This window comes from Trachypithecus francoisi, unplaced genomic scaffold (genome assembly GCF_009764315.1).
Source record: "Trachypithecus francoisi isolate TF-2019V2 unplaced genomic scaffold, Tfra_2.0 Lachesis_group5, whole genome shotgun sequence".
Lineage (NCBI taxonomy): Eukaryota > Metazoa > Chordata > Mammalia > Primates > Cercopithecidae > Trachypithecus > Trachypithecus francoisi.
The window spans coordinates 132,723,050-132,737,811 of NW_022681470.1; the positions used below are offsets into that span (position 1 = coordinate 132,723,050).

The 14,762-nt window shown below is 52.7% G+C and overlaps 1 protein-coding gene across 1 annotated transcript; it reads right to left on the reverse strand.

Annotated features, from left to right (window-relative positions):
- Positions 1-1,882: 1,882 nt before the first annotated feature.
- PGLS (6-phosphogluconolactonase) lies at positions 1,883-10,810 on the reverse strand. Its single transcript, XM_033200016.1, has 5 exons — positions 10,131-10,810; positions 5,626-5,733; positions 4,522-4,623; positions 4,064-4,204; positions 1,883-2,229 (listed from the first exon to the last, which is right to left on the reverse strand). The coding sequence occupies exons 1-5, from the start codon at positions 10,416-10,418 to the stop codon at positions 2,092-2,094; spliced, it is 777 nt and encodes a 258-aa protein (XP_033055907.1). The 5' UTR covers positions 10,419-10,810; the 3' UTR covers positions 1,883-2,091.
- Between the last annotated feature and the right edge of the window lie 3,952 nt (positions 10,811-14,762).

A 14,762-nucleotide genomic window follows, 5' to 3' on the forward strand; every position in this document is an offset into this window, starting at 1 on the left:
CACAGCTGAGCTTACACTCAGCTCTCTTTGCTGTTTACCAACCTCCTTCCGGTCAGGCCCCGTCCCACTTCCTCACTCTCACATCTGAGTGGCCCACCGGGACAAGATGGTGAAGGAAACTTCACTTTCTGTGGTTTCGGCTCCACTCTCGCCCCGCATAGCCGCCTCTGCGTAGGTTTCAATTCCCACCTCCTGCTCAGCCGGGTGCCTCCTCTGGATCCCCCAGCAGAAGCCTGCACATGGCTGGGCAGCCCCCATGCACCCACCAGCCTCCCACACTGTCATCCCTGGGGCCCGGAGAAAGCTGAAGCGTGGGCCATGAGCAGATGCACTCTGAGAAAATGTGCAGGAGCCCAGCACATGGAAACTAGACTCTCTGGTGCTTTCAAGGCTCTGAGGAGGTCAGCAGCGCGGCTGAATCCAGTGTGTGGCCCTGTCAGTGCAGTTGGAGCTCAGCAGAGGGTTGACTTATGTCCCCCAAAGGACATGTCTACATCCTGACCCAGGAAACTCAGCATGTGACCTTATTCAGAACGCTTATTCCAAATAAGCATTTATTTGGAACTTATTTGCAATACTCATTTGGTATCTTGAGCAATCCTAAATCCAATGAGAGGTGTCCTTTTAAGAAAAGAGGGCTGGGCACAATGGCTTATGCCTGTAATCCCAACACTTTGGCAGGCTGAGGCTGGAGGATCGCTTGATCTCAGGGATTCACGACCAACCTGGGCAACATACCAAGACCCTGTCTCTACAAAAAATTTGTACAAGTAGCCAGGCGTGGTGGTGCGCATCTGTAGTGCCAGCTACTTGGGAGGCTGAGGTGAGAGGATCGCTTTAGCTCAGGAGACGGAGGCTGCAGTGAGCTGTGATTGCACTACTGCCCTCCAGCCTGGGTGACACACAGAGACCCTGTCTCAAAAAAATAAATAAATAGGAGGAGAGAACACACAAGAGAAAGAAGTCCAAGTAAAGACAGGAGACTGGAGTGACACGGTCACAAGCTAAGGAATGCTAAGGACAGGAGGGGCCTGGGATGGGCTCTGCCTCAGAGCTTCCAGAGGGAACCAGCCCTGCCATCACCTTGACCTTGGATTTCTGATCTCTACAGCTAAGAGAGAATACATTGTGTGTGTGCTTTTTTTTTTTTTTTTTTTTTTTAGACGGAGTTTCACTTTTGTTGCCCAGGCTGAAGTGCAATGGCAGAATCTTGGTCACTGCAATCTCCGCCTCCCGGGTTCAAGCAATTCTCCTGTCTCAGCTACCCAAGTAGCTGGGATTACAGGCGCATGCCACCACACCCTGCTAATTTTTGTATTTTCAGTAGAGACGGGGTTTTGCCATATTGATCAGGCTGGTCTCAAACTCCTGACCTCGGGTAATCCGCCCGCCTCGGCCTCCCAAAGTGCTGGGTGGAGTGAGCCATCATGCCCAGCTTTTTTTTTTTTTTTTTTTGAGACGGAGTCTCGCTCTGTCACCCAGGGTGGAGTGCAGTGACACGATCTCAGCTCACTGCAACCTCTACCTCCCTGGTTCAAGTGATTGTTGTGCCTCAGCCTCCCAAGTAGCTGGGACTACAGGTGCGCACCACCACACCCAGCTAATTTTTGTATTTTTAGTAGAGACGAGATTTCACCATGTTGGCCAGGCTAGTTTCAAACTCCTGACCTCAAGTGATCTGCCCACCTCATTCTCCCAAAGTGCTGGGATGACAGGTGTGAGCCACCTCGCCCAGCCTGTTGTCTTAGGAAATTCATCCATGGCGGCTATGCCCCAGGGGAGCAGGCTCCACCCTCCTCCCCACGATGAGGGCTGTGGATCAGAACCTGGGCCAGGGCGCCCTCAGGCCTGCTGCCATCAAAGACCACGAGATAGTGCAGACTTCCAGCAACGCTCCTTTTAATATCCGGATGCCCAGAGCCACAGCCTGTGTGTTAAGCCCCGGGCAGGGCTGGTGGCTGGACACTGTTGTTTTCCAGCAACAGCACCACCACCAGCTTTTTGAAAGGAGAACCGAGAGCGTGGCAGCCAGCAGGGGCCCAGCCCCTGGGGCCGTGCGCCTGGTCCCAGCTGCAGCGTCCCTCTGGCCAGCTACAAAGTGGAATGCTTCTCGAAGGGTACGGTCAGGAGTCGGGAGGCTGCCTCGTCCAAGAACCAGCACAGTTTCCCGGTGTGGGGCTGGACCAGGGCGGCAGGCACCGGGTTTTCCTCCTGGTCCTCCAAAATGCGCTGCAGAAGAGGAAAGAAGAGTAAAGCCCTGCCTGCGCCCCAGGCGCTGCCCCTCAGCATGCTCCTGGCTCCCCTGCCAAGGAGAAATAAGACTCTTGTATCCTCAAAATGTGACGATGCCCAGCTCAGCTGTCCTAGTGCCAAACAGCAGGGACAGAGTCCCTTCCTTTCTATCCACTATAACTATTTTAATTAATTTACTTTTTTGAGATGGAGTCTTGCTCTGTTGCCCAGGCTGGAGTGCAGTGATGCGATCTTGACTTACTGCAACCTCCGCCTCCCAGGTTCAAGTGATCTTCTGCCTCAGCCTCCCAAGTAACTGGGATTACAGGCAAGTGCCACCACGCCCGGCTAACTTTTTTTTTTTTTTTGAGACAAAGTCTCAATCTTGTTCCCCAGGCTGGAGTGCAATGGCGCGATCTTGGCTCACTGCAACCTCCGCCTCCTGGGTTCAAGCGATTCTCCTGCCTCGGCCCCCCGCATTGCTGGGATTATAGGTTCCTGCCACCACACCCGGCTAATTTTTGTAATTTTAATAGAGATGGTTTCACCATGTTGGCCAGGCTGGTCTAGAACTCCTGACCTTAGGTGATCCACCCGCCTAGGCTTACCAAAGTGCTGGGATTACAGGTGTGAGCCACCATGCCCGGCTGTGCCTTTTTATTCATAATACCTCGTGACTTTCTTTTCTCTTGATTAGCCTTGTCAGGAGCTTGTCTATCTTTTAGATCTACTTACCATTAAAGTTTAAAATATATTAACTAACTCATTAATTTCTGATTTTAATTTCACTTAGTCCTGCCACTGACTTTTGTAGATTTATATTATTGTCCTTTTTCTAGTTTTTTTCTTTTTTTTTGAGATGGAATCTCACTCTGTTGCCCAGGCTGGAGTGCCAGTAGTGATCTCAGCTCACTGCAACCTCCGCCTCCCAGGTTCAAGCGATTCTCCTGCCTCAGCTTCCTGAGTAGCTGGGATTACAGGCGCCCACCACCATGCCCAGCTAATTTTTGTTTTTTTAGCAGAGATGGGGTTTCACCAGGTTGGCCAGGCTGGTCTGGAACTCCTGACCTCAGGTGATCCACCCGCCTTGGCCTCTCAAATGCTGGGCTTATAGGTATGAGCCACCACGCCCAGCCTATTATTGTCCTTTTTCTAATTCTACAGGAAAGCACTTAATTTTTATTTCAATGATTTGCTACTTAATACTTTTTTAAAAATGCATTTGAATGCTATTAATTTACCCCTGAGTGCAGCTTTGGCCTCATCTCATCAAGTTCATTTCATAGTGGTAATACCTAACTAGCCTTTAATTGTAATTTCCTTTTATTTTTTTCCTTTTTTTCTTTTTTTTTTTTCTTTTTTTTTTTTTTTTTTTTTTGAGACGGAGTCTCGCTCTGCCGCCCAGGCTGGAGTGCAGTGGCCGGATCTCAGCTCACTGCAAGCTCCGCCTCCTGGGTTTACGCCATTCTCCTCCCTCAGCCTCCCGAGTAGCTGGGACTACAGGCGCCCGCCACCTCGCCCGGCTAGTTTTTTGTATTTTTTTTTTTTAGTAGAGACGGGGTTTCACCATGTTAGCCAGGATGGTCTTGATCTCCTGACCTCGTGATCCGCCCGTCTCGGCCTCCCAAAGTGCTGGGATTACAGGCTTGAGCCACCGCGCCCGGCCTTTTTCCTTTTTTTCTAATTGCAATTTCAAGTTCCCTTTCAACCCAAGAATGACTTGAGTTTTCTTCAGATCTGATGCTTCAGCACAATAATGTCTGAGGCCATTATCTGTCCCTGGGGCCCACATGCCCATGAACTTCCCAGGACTAGAACCCTCTGCTGTTACCTTCAGAACAGCCGCCTTGCCTTCTCCAGTTGCCACAAAGATGACAGTTCGTGCTGCATTCAGGACAGGTAGCGTGAGGGTCACACGCTGTGGCGGTGGCTTCGGGGAGTCACTGATGGGAGCCACAATCTTCTCCCGCTCCTTGGGGAGGAAGCCCAGGGATGGAGGCAGAAGGACAATGTCACTTCAGCTTCTTGGACACTTACATACACCAGGCCTGGTCCAGCCACCGTTCCATCCCATCCTAACAATCCCATGGTGGGTAGTTTAAGGTCCTTGTTTTAGGGGGCTGAACTGAGACCTGGAAGGGTTGAGCCCAGCAGGCAGGTACGCTGGTGGAGGCTGACTTGAACCCCGGCTCTAGATACCCCACTCTGCAGGTGGCCCTCCCCCTGGAAGTCCCAGATGTTAGGGACTGGGCTCAGGACTAGGGCAGAACCCCGCATTGGAGTGCTCACCTGCAGGAGGGGGTGGTCTGGGAAGAGTGAGCAGGTGTGGCCATCAGGGCCCACCCCCAGGATTAGCAGGTCGAAAACTGGGATGGAGTCCCCTTGGAATGCCTGGGCGTAGGGAGAAGACAGTCTTGAGAGGCTGCAGGTGGCAGGGGCAGGGGAGACTCAGAGGACACAGAGACCGTTGTCAAATAAAAAAATACAAGTAGCTGTGGCTGGGTGTGGTGGCTCACACCTGAAATCTCAGCAATTTGGGAGGCTGAGGTGGGCGGATCACAAGGTCAGGAGTTCAAGACCAGCTTGGCCAACATAGTGAAACCCTGTCTCTACTAAAAATACAAAAATTAGCCAGGCATGGTGGCGAGCACCTGTAGTCCCAGATACTCGGGAGGCTGAGGCAGAATTACTTGAGCTCGGGAGGCAGAGGTTGCAGTGAGCCAAAATTGCATCACTGCACTCCAGCCTAGGTGACAGAGTGAGACTCCGTCTCAAAAAAAAAAAAAACAAGGCCGGGCACGGTGGCTCACACCTGTAATCCCAGCACTTTGGGAGGCTGAGACGGGTGGATCATGAGGTCAGGAGATCGAGACCATCCTGGCTAACACGGTGAAACCCCGTCTCTACTAAAAAATATAAAAAATTAGCCGGGTGCGGTGGCCAGCATCTGTAGTCCCAGCTACTCAGGAGGCTGAGGCAGGAGAACAGCATGAACCCGGGAGGTGGAGCTTGCAGTGAGCCAAGATCGCACCACTGCACTCCAGCCTGGGCGACAAAGCAATACTCCGTCTCAAAAAAAAAAAACAAAGAATGAATGAAATACAAGTAGCTGTAACACAGGAAACTGTGCTCAGCCTAGCCTGTGATCAAAGCCACACCCATCATATTTCACTAAGATGTGAGGACCCAGGCCTGTTACCTGGGCAACAGAGGCTGGGTGGCCTTCAGGCTTCCCAGGGCAGGGCTGTGGCCTTGAAGAGGGGATTCCTCAAAGGGATCTGCCAGTTATCCCTGGGGCAGTTCCTGCTGGTGACAATCAGAAGTCCGCTCTGTTGCCTGGGGTGTGGCCACTTCGTGGATGTGACTCCCTTGCAGCTGCTCCTTGGGGCTCACCTGTCTCAGCTTCTTGGCGTAGTCCTCAGCCGCCTCCTCCACAGGCAGCTCGGGGTTAATGGTGATCACCTGGCTTTCTGGGATCGGCAATCTGGAGAGAAGATGCGTCTGCAGCCAACAGAGAGACAGTGTCACCAACAGTAACGTGACCACCTGGATCCTCCAGGGAGGCTATGACATTACTATCGTAACACTCATTTACAGATGGGGAGACTAAGGCATGGGGAGGCTGGCGCATTTGTGCAAGGTCCTTCGGTTGGTGAGTGATACTTTGGTTGGTGAGTCACCTCTGGGATGCTGGAAGCCAGGATCCTAAGCCCTGGGTGATGCTGCCTCTCAGGGCACAGGAGGTTCAAGGGCAAGAGGGAGCCCTGCTGCTCTTGGGGGGCTGGACAGGAGGGCGGCTCTCCTGGGTGAATCGAGATCGTGGTGGTTCCTGCTGGGGCCAGCATTACAGGAGTCTTTCAATTCCGTTGTATTTGGGGGGTTTCCTGGCCACAGCCTGCACGTGTCTAGCCAGCCCATTGTCCTGTTTCAAAGCCTCCAGGGTCCCACAGCCCTTGGGATAAAACTCAGCCCCTCACCGCCCTCCATGGAGAAGGGTGACCTTCTTCATCCCCACCCTCCCTCCTGACGCTGCCTGGGAAACTTCTACACATCTCTCAGGCCACTTCCTCCGAGAAGCCACCCCCGCCTGCACCTGCCCCACTATAGGGAGTGGGGGCCAGGTTTGCCCAGGCCCAGCACTTGTGGACAACGCACAGTAGATGCCCTGGCCTGTGAATGGTGGAGGAGTTGGCAGCAGATTTAACTCAAAAGCACTTGGAGTCAGGCCTCCTGCAAGGAGAAAGCTGCAGCCCTATCCTGCTGAGATGTGCCCAGGGAGTCCTGATCTGCTCTGAGATGGCTTCCATGTCTCGGTGCCTCACTGTTGTGCAGAGTCTAGTTCAGTGAGCTGAGGCAATGCTAAGGTGAGCCACAAAGTAAACGCAGGGGCTGACTGCCTTGAATGCTGAGGAGTATGAGCTCCACATTGAGGGCACTGGGGAGCCAAGGAGGGTGTGTAAGCTGGGGAGGGACACAATCGTATCCATAGTTGGAAAGACCACTCTGCTTTGTCCAAGTTCCCTGTGTTAGTCTATGCAGGCTGCTATCACAAAACACCATAAACCTGAGGCTTATAAACACCAGAAAATGGCCAGGCACGGTGGCTCACGGCTGTAATCCCAGCACTTTGGGAGGCTGAGGTGGGACAATCAGTTGAGCCCAGGAGTTTGAGACCAGCCTGGGCAGCATAGTGAGACTTCATATTTACTTAAAATAAAAAATTAGCAGCCTCAAGCGGTGGCTAATGCCTGTAATCCCAGCATTTTGGGAGGCCAAGGCGGGCGGATCACCTGAGGTCAGGAGTTCGAGACCAGCCTGACCAACATGGAGAAACTCTGTCTCTACTAAAAATACAAAATTAGCTGGGCGTGGTGGTGAATGCCTGCAATCCCAGCTACTTGGGAGGTTGAAGCAGGAGAATCACTTGAACCCGGGAGAAAGAGGTTGCGGTGAGCTGAGATCGTGCCATTGCACTCCAGCCTGGGCAACAAGGGCAAAACTCCAACTCAAAAAAAAAAAACATAGCTGAGCCTGGTGGTGTACACCTGTGGTCCCAGCTAATGAGGAGGCTGAGGCAGGAGGATTGATAGAGCCCAGGAGTTGAAAGTTGCAGTAAGCCATGATCGTGCCTCTGCACTCTAGCCTGGGCAACACAGCAAGATCCTATCTCGAAAAAAGAAAGAAAAGGAAAGGAAAAGGAAAGAAAGTATAGGAAGGAAGGAGGGAGGGAAGGAAGGAAGGAGGGAGGGAGGGAAGGAGGGAGGGAGGGAAGGAAGGGAGGAAGGAAGGAGGGAGGGAGGAGGGAGGGAAAGGAAACAGGGTCTTTCCAGATGTAATTAGTTAAGAACAAGTCATAGTGGATTAGTGTATGTCCTAAATCCAATGACTGGCATCCTTATATAAGATGAGAAGACACACAGAATCCGAGAAGGCCATGTGCAGACAGAGGCAGGAACTGAATGATGTGACCCCAAGCCAAGGAACGCCCAGGGCCCCCAGAAGATGGAGGAGAAAATGAAGGATCCTCCCAAAGAGCTTTCAGATGGGGCATGACCCCATCAACGCCTTGATTTCAGACTTCTGGCCTCTAGAACGGTGAGAGAATAAATTCCTGTGGTTTTAAGCCGCTCAGTTTGTGGTCATTTGTTATGTAGCCCTAGGGAACCAACACAATTCCCCTCACAGAGAACTGGCAGAAGGAGCAAGTCCAGATTTGTTCCCATCACACAGCCTTGGCCTTGGCTGAGCCCTCTGGCCACAGCTTGACCATGGCCAGCTCCTGCACGTGCTCCAGCTCTCAGCTCAAATGGCACCTTCTCAGGACCCCCCACCCCATAGCCCTTGATGAATGCCCACTCCCTATTCCCTAGCACTCTGCAGCATTTCACATTTATTTATTTATTTATTTAGAGACATAGTCTCAACTGTCGCCCAGGCTGGAGTGCAGTGGCACAATCTCAGCTCACTGCTCCTACATTCAAGCGATTCTCCTGCCTCAACCTCCCCGTAGCTGGGATTACAGGCACGCGCCACCACACCCAGCTAACTTTTGTATTTTTAGTAGAGATGGGGTCTCACCATGTTGGCTAGGCTGGTCTCCAACACCTGACCTCAGGAGATCCGCCCTCCTCGGCCTCCCAAAGTGCTGGGATTACAGGCACAAGCCACCACACCCGGCCAAAAACCCGCTTTTTTTTCCTTTAAGACAAAGTCTCGCTCTGTTGCCCAGGTTGGAGTGTAATGGCATAATCTCGGCTCACTGCAATCTCCACCTCCCGGGTTCAAGCGATTCTCCTGTCTCAGTCTACCAAGCAGCTGGGATTACAGGCACGCACCACCACACCTGGCTAATTTTTGTATTTTTAGTAGAGACAGGTTTCACCATATTGGTCACGTTGGTCTCAAACTCCTGACCTTGTGATCTGCCTGCCTCAGCCTCCCAAAGTGCTGGGATTACAAGCGTTAGCCACCGTGCCCAGCCAATTTTTGTATTTTTTTTTTTAGTAGAGATGGGGTTTTGCCACGTTGGCCAGGCTGGTCTCGAAATCCTGACCTCAGGTGATCCACCCACCTCAGCCTCCCAAAGTGCTGGGATTACAGGCGTGAGCCACCACGCCCGGGCAAAACCCGCTTTTTAATGATGCTCTTGGAAAACACACACAGGAAGGTGGAAGTTAAATGTGTACCCAACTACGAAGTCAGATGAGGCAGGGTCACACCCTGGCTGCCCCTCTGGTCACTAGATGCCTTGGGCAGGTAAACTCTCCTCTTCTGGCCTCAGTTTCTCCATCTGTGAAATGGGTGTAACATCTCATAGGCTGTGGTACGGATTCATGAATTGATGCATATAAAGCATTCAGTAAGCCTTTTTTCTTATTAATAAAAAACCCACAAACCCATCATCAGCTCAAGATTCTATGCAAAGAGAAGACGACACACCCAGCATGGAGTGTCCCTTGACGCTGCCAGGCTCAGGTGACTTGAGGTTCCTGGTCTTTGAGCCCGCCCCTCCCACTCTTCCCTCGACCAGACCAAGGCTCCTCCAAGCCTGTTTCCCTGTCTATAAAAAGAGCGCGTTCCTCTGATTCTATAGAATCCTTAGGCTCAAGGCCAAAGATAAAGAGCCTGGAAGCAGAGCCATCAGAGCGGCAAAGCTGCCCAGGGATCCTCGAGAACTCGCCTCGCCGGGGTTAGAGATCATGACCCTGAGACTCAGGCTCTACACCTGATTTCCTCGTGCCCCCGTCCGCTAGGGGGCTGAGTTATGGGCATCGTATTGACATGGGCCACTCGGATTCCATTCCAGGCCCTTGCCCGTGCCGTTCCCTCTGCCTGGCCACCGGATGAAGCATGAAGACGGACTACAAGTAGACCATTTCTAGCCCTGCCCAGATAAATGCAGAGGGCGCAGTGAGATCCTGCGGGATCCACTGTAGGCGGAGTTCAGGCGGAGGGCGAGCCCAGTCGGCAAGACCCCCAGCGGCCCCCGTAGCCGAGGTGCAGGCAGTGGGCGTGGCACTCTCAGCATGACCCCCCAGGAGCCCCGTAGCCGAGATGCAAGCGGTGGGCGCGGCCTTCTTGGCATGACCCCCAGCGGCCCATGTAGTCGAGGTGCAGGCAGTGGGCGCGGCCCTCTCGCCGTGACTCCCAGTGGCCCCCGTAGCCGAGGTGCAGGCAGTGGGCACGGCCCTCTTGGCATGATACCCACTGGCCCCCGTAGCCGAGGTGCAGGCAGTGGGCGCGGCCCGCTCGGCGTGACTCCCAGCGGCCCCCGTAACCGAGGTGCAGGCAGTGGGCGCGGCCCTCTCGGCATGGCCCCCGGCGGCCTCCGTAGCTGGGGTGTAGGTGGCAGCTGTGGCCCTCTCGGCGTGACCCCCGGCGGCCCCCGTAGCTCTCACCCGGTAGAGGCCGTACGTGCTCTCGGCGTGATCGAAGGGCACGAGGCGCTCGTCGCAGAAGCCCAGCGTCCAGCGCGCTAGGCTGACTGGCCCGGCAGGGGCGACGGCGGCGGGCAACTCGCGGGCTAGCATCGAGACGAGGCTCCCGCCCGACAGGCCGAGCGCGAAACGGGCGCGGGCCCCCGCCAGGCAGCATGCTGCGCGCTGGGCCACCAGCTGCGCTAGCGACGCACCCAGCTCCTGGGGGCTCGAGAACACCGAGATGAGGCCCGGGGCCGGCGCGGCCATGGCGAGGGCGGCGGTGGGGAGGCGGAAGCGCTCCCGACGGCCGCTAGCACGCCTGCGCAAGGGCCGGCCCTACCGCTTGTCTTCGAGTACTTTGGGCGATTGCCTTTGGTACATGCGCAATGAGGCAAGTGAAGCACCACGGCGTCGGTCCGGCCCTACCCATTGAATCTTTATCTGCTGTGACTGAGCCCAAGTGAGTTCGGGAAGCCAGTGCCTGAATGCTCAATCTTGCGGTATCAGGGAGGGCCAGAGAGGGGAGCTCAAGAAGAGGACATCCTTTCGAGGTGGCAGGGATTTTCTGGAGGAGGGCGTATTTTGACGAGTTTTAAAATTTCTGCACCTTTAAACATATTTATCTTGTTGCTAGTTGTTGTCCACCCCCGTTAATTAAAATATAAGCCCTATAAACGTAAGGATATTGTTTTTTTCACTTAATGCCTCGTAAGCTTCCTGAACTATGCCTGGCACAAAGTAGGGTATGAGGCCGAGCACAGTGGCTCTTGCTTGTAATCCCAGCCCTTTGGGAAGCCGAAGTGGGCGGATCACCCGAGGTCGGGGGTTCGAGACCAGCCTGGCCAACATGGTGAAATCCCGTCTCTACTAAAAATTAAAAAAATTAGCCGGTGTAGTGGCGCGTGCCTGTAATCACAGCTACTCGGGAGGCTGAGGCAGGCGAATCGCTTGAACCCCGGAGGCGGAGGTTGCAGTGAGCTGAGATCATGCCACTGCACTCCAGCTCGGGCGACAGAGCAAGACTCCATCTCAGAAAAAAGTAGGGGATGAAAATATGCTTGTTGAATTTTTTTTTTTTTTTTTTTTTACTTTTTCCAGAGGACGGGCTCCATATATATATGGTCTAGGCTGGTCTTGAATCCTGGGTTCAAGCGATTTTCCCACCTCGGCCTCCCAAAGTAGTAGCATTCAGGCAAGAGCTACCGCGCCTGGCCATGCCTGTTGAATTTCTTCAGCTAACGCTCCTAATGTGCTGTTGTGTACCTCTGAGTGCCCAGAAAGGCCTCCAGTCGAGTTCTTGCCTGGACAGAGGGCTGGAAGTGGAAGAAGGCCTGGTGGACCTGGGGAGGCAGGGCCACTTTTGAGAGTGGGACATTTTAGTGACGTGTGTAGGCACAGTTCAACTCACACAGGTAGTGGATTTTAAAATCAGTAGCAAATTAAGAAAACGATTCCATTTACCTTAGCATCATAAAGAATAAAGCAGGAATAAATTTAATGAAAGAAGTACAAGACCTTGTTCATTGAGAACTGTAGCTGGGCTTGGTGGCTCACACCTGTAATCCCAGCACTTTGGGAAGCCAAGGCTGGACCTGGTGGCAGCTGCCTGTGGTCCCAGCTACTTGGGAGGCTGTGGTGGGAGGATCACTTGAACCCAGGAGGCTAAGGCTGCAGTGAGCTATGTTCCTGCCACTCCACTCCAGCCTGGGCAATAGAGTGAGACCCTGTCTCAAAACAAGCGAAAGAACTAAAACTTTGCTGAAAAAAATATTAAAGATGATCTAAATAAATGGTAAGACTTCCACGTTCATGGATTGGAAAGCATAATATTGTTAAGATGGCAGTACTCCACAAATTGGTCTATAGATGCAATGTAATCCCTTTAAAATTTAGTGTTTTTGTTGAAATTGACAAATTGATCCTAAAATTCATAATAAATTGCAAATGACCCCCAAATAGCCAAAACAATCTTGAATAGGAGGACTCATACTTTCTCATTTCAAACTTACTAAAAAAAGTAATCAGAACAGTGTGATATTGGCATAAGGATAGACATATGAATAAATGATTGGAACTGATGCAGAAATAAACCCATACATATATGGTCAACTCATTTTTGGCAACTGTGCCAGGACTATTCAAAAAGAAAGGAGGGCTGTGTGTGGTGGCTCACACCTGTAATTCCAGCACTCTGGGAGGCCGAGGTGGGCGGATCACCTGAGGTCGGGAGTTCAAGACCAGCCTGACCAACATGGAGAAACACCGTCTCTACTAAAAATACAAAAAATTAGCCCGGCGTGGCGGCGCATGCCTGCAATCCCAGCTACTCAGGAGGCTGAAGCAGGAGAATGGCTTGAACCTGGGAAGCGGAGGCTGAAGTGAGTCAGATTGCACCACTGCACTCCAGCCTGGGTGACAGAGCGAAACTCTGTCAAAAAAAAAAAACCCCAAAAAGAATTCACTTGCTCACCTGCACACAAGGGTCACCCACTCAGTGCCCTCTCCCAGCAAAAGCTCTGCCACCTCCTGTCCCGAGATAGAGACAACAAACAGGAGGCCAACATTATGACACGAGAGGGGGACAGCAGAGGAGAGAGTCAGTTGAGAGTACAGTAGTCCCCGCTTAGTCAGAGTTTCTTTCCGAGGTTTCCACAGTTCAAACATTAAATGGAAAATTCCAGAAATAAGCAATTCATAAGTTTTAAATTGCGTGCTGTTCTGAGGAGCATGATGAAATCTTGGACTGCCTTGCTCCGTCCCTCTCTGTCGCGCCCAGGGTCATGAATCACCCCTTTGTCCAGCAGATCCATGCTGAACACACCAATCCCTCCACGCCCACTCATTTGTCACTTAGTAGCCTCCTGGTTATGAGATCGAAAAACCAGTATAAATTGGGCACGGTGACTCACACCTGTTATCCCAGCACTTTGGGAGGCCAAGGCAGGAGGATGGCTTGAGCCCAGGAGTTATAGACCGGTCTGGGCAATACAGTGGGACCTTATCTCTGCAAACAAATAAAAAAATCAGCTGGGCGTGATGGTGCACATCTGTAGTCTCAGCCACGCAGGAGGCTGATGGATGATTGCTTGAGTGTGGGAGGTCAAGGCTGCAGTGAGCCATGATCATGCCACTGTACTCCGGTCTGGGCAACGGAATAAGACCTTGTCTTAAAAATAAATAAATTAGGCCGGGTGCAGTGGCTGACGCCTGTAATTCCAGCACTTTGGGAGGCCGAGGCGGGCGGATCACGAGGTGAGGAGATCGAGACTCATCTTGGCTAACACGGTGAAACCCTGTCTCTACTAAAAATACAAAAAATTAGTCCCAGCTACTTGGGAGGCTGAGACAGGAGAATGGTGTGAGCCCAGGAGGCAGAGCTTGTAGTGAGCTGAGATCGTGCCACCGCACTCCAGCCTGGGAGACAGCAGGACTCCGTCTCAAAAATAAATAAATAAAATTAAAATTAGAAAGGGAGGAAAGGATGAAGGAAAGAAAGGAAAGGAGGGAGGGAGGAAGGGAAAGAAAAAGAGAAGGAAAGGAAAGGAAGAAAGAAAAGAAACATATTTACGGCTCAGTATTATGGTCAGTTTCAGGCATCGATTTGGGGTCTTGGAACATATCCCCCAGGGATTGGGAGGAATACTATATAGACTCCTGAGCTTGGAGTCCTGGGTTCGAATCCCAGCTCAGATGGCCACCCCAGCAGGCCTAGCGACTTTCACCCAGAGCTCTCACAGCAGCCGGCCTGTACACGGAAGAGGACACTCCCAGGGCAGCCACAGGTGCCAGGACACACCGTGATCGGAGCCATCCTGCAACACCTGCAGGAACTCACAGGCAGATTGGCCATCCCTCCCCTGCAACCACAGAGGCCAGTGCAGGCCTGTGAGGCCCAGACCCTGCAGGGAGTGCCCCTGCCCCAAGGTCCCTTCGGTCTTGCAGATGGGGCCGCATGGTACGAGGTCCCGCCTTTTTTGTTTTTTGAGACAAAGTCTCGCTCTGTCACCCAGGATGGAGTGCAGTGGCACCATCTCGGCTCACTGCAACCTCCACCTCCTGGGCTCAAGCAATTCTCCTGCCTCAGCCTCCGGGGTTGCTGGGATTACAGGTGCGCACCACCACGCCTGGCTGTTTTTTGTATTTCCTTCCTTCCTTCCTCCCTCTCTCCCTTCCTTTCTCCTTTTCTCCCACACCACCACGCCTGACTACTTTTTGTATTTCTTTCCTCCCTCTCTCTTTCCCTCCTTCCCTCTCTCTCTTTTTCTATTTTGAACCAGAGTCTCGCTCTGCCACCCAGGTTAGAGTGCACTGCAACCTCTGCCTCCTGGGTTCCAGCGATTCTCCTGCCTCAGCCTCCCGAGTAGCTGGGATGACAGGTGTGAGCCACCAAGCCCAGCTAATTATTTTTTTGTGTGTTTTTAGTAGAGACAGGGTTTCACCATGTTGGCTGGTCTTGAACTCCTGGGCTCAAGTATTCACCCACCTCAGCCTCCCAAAGTGCTGGGATTACAGGCATGAGCCACTATGCCGGGCCGGCCGAGTCCTGCCTTCTGAAACTCAGCAAGAGTTCTGTGCCACGTGGGGACACTCAATGAATGGGCTCCCAGCAGG

Coding starts and splice junctions, on each gene's coding strand:
- PGLS (XM_033200016.1), bottom strand. CDS start 10,418: ATGGCCGCGCCGGCCCCGGGCCTCATCTCGGTGTTCTCGAGCCCCCAG. Junction 5,734..10,130: donor GCACGTACGGCCTCTACCGG/GTGAGAGCTACG, acceptor TGTTGGCTGCAG/ACGCATCTTCTCTCCAGATT. Junction 4,624..5,625: donor ACGCCAAGAAGCTGAGACAG/GTGAGCCCCAAG, acceptor CCCTACGCCCAG/GCATTCCAAGGGGACTCCAT.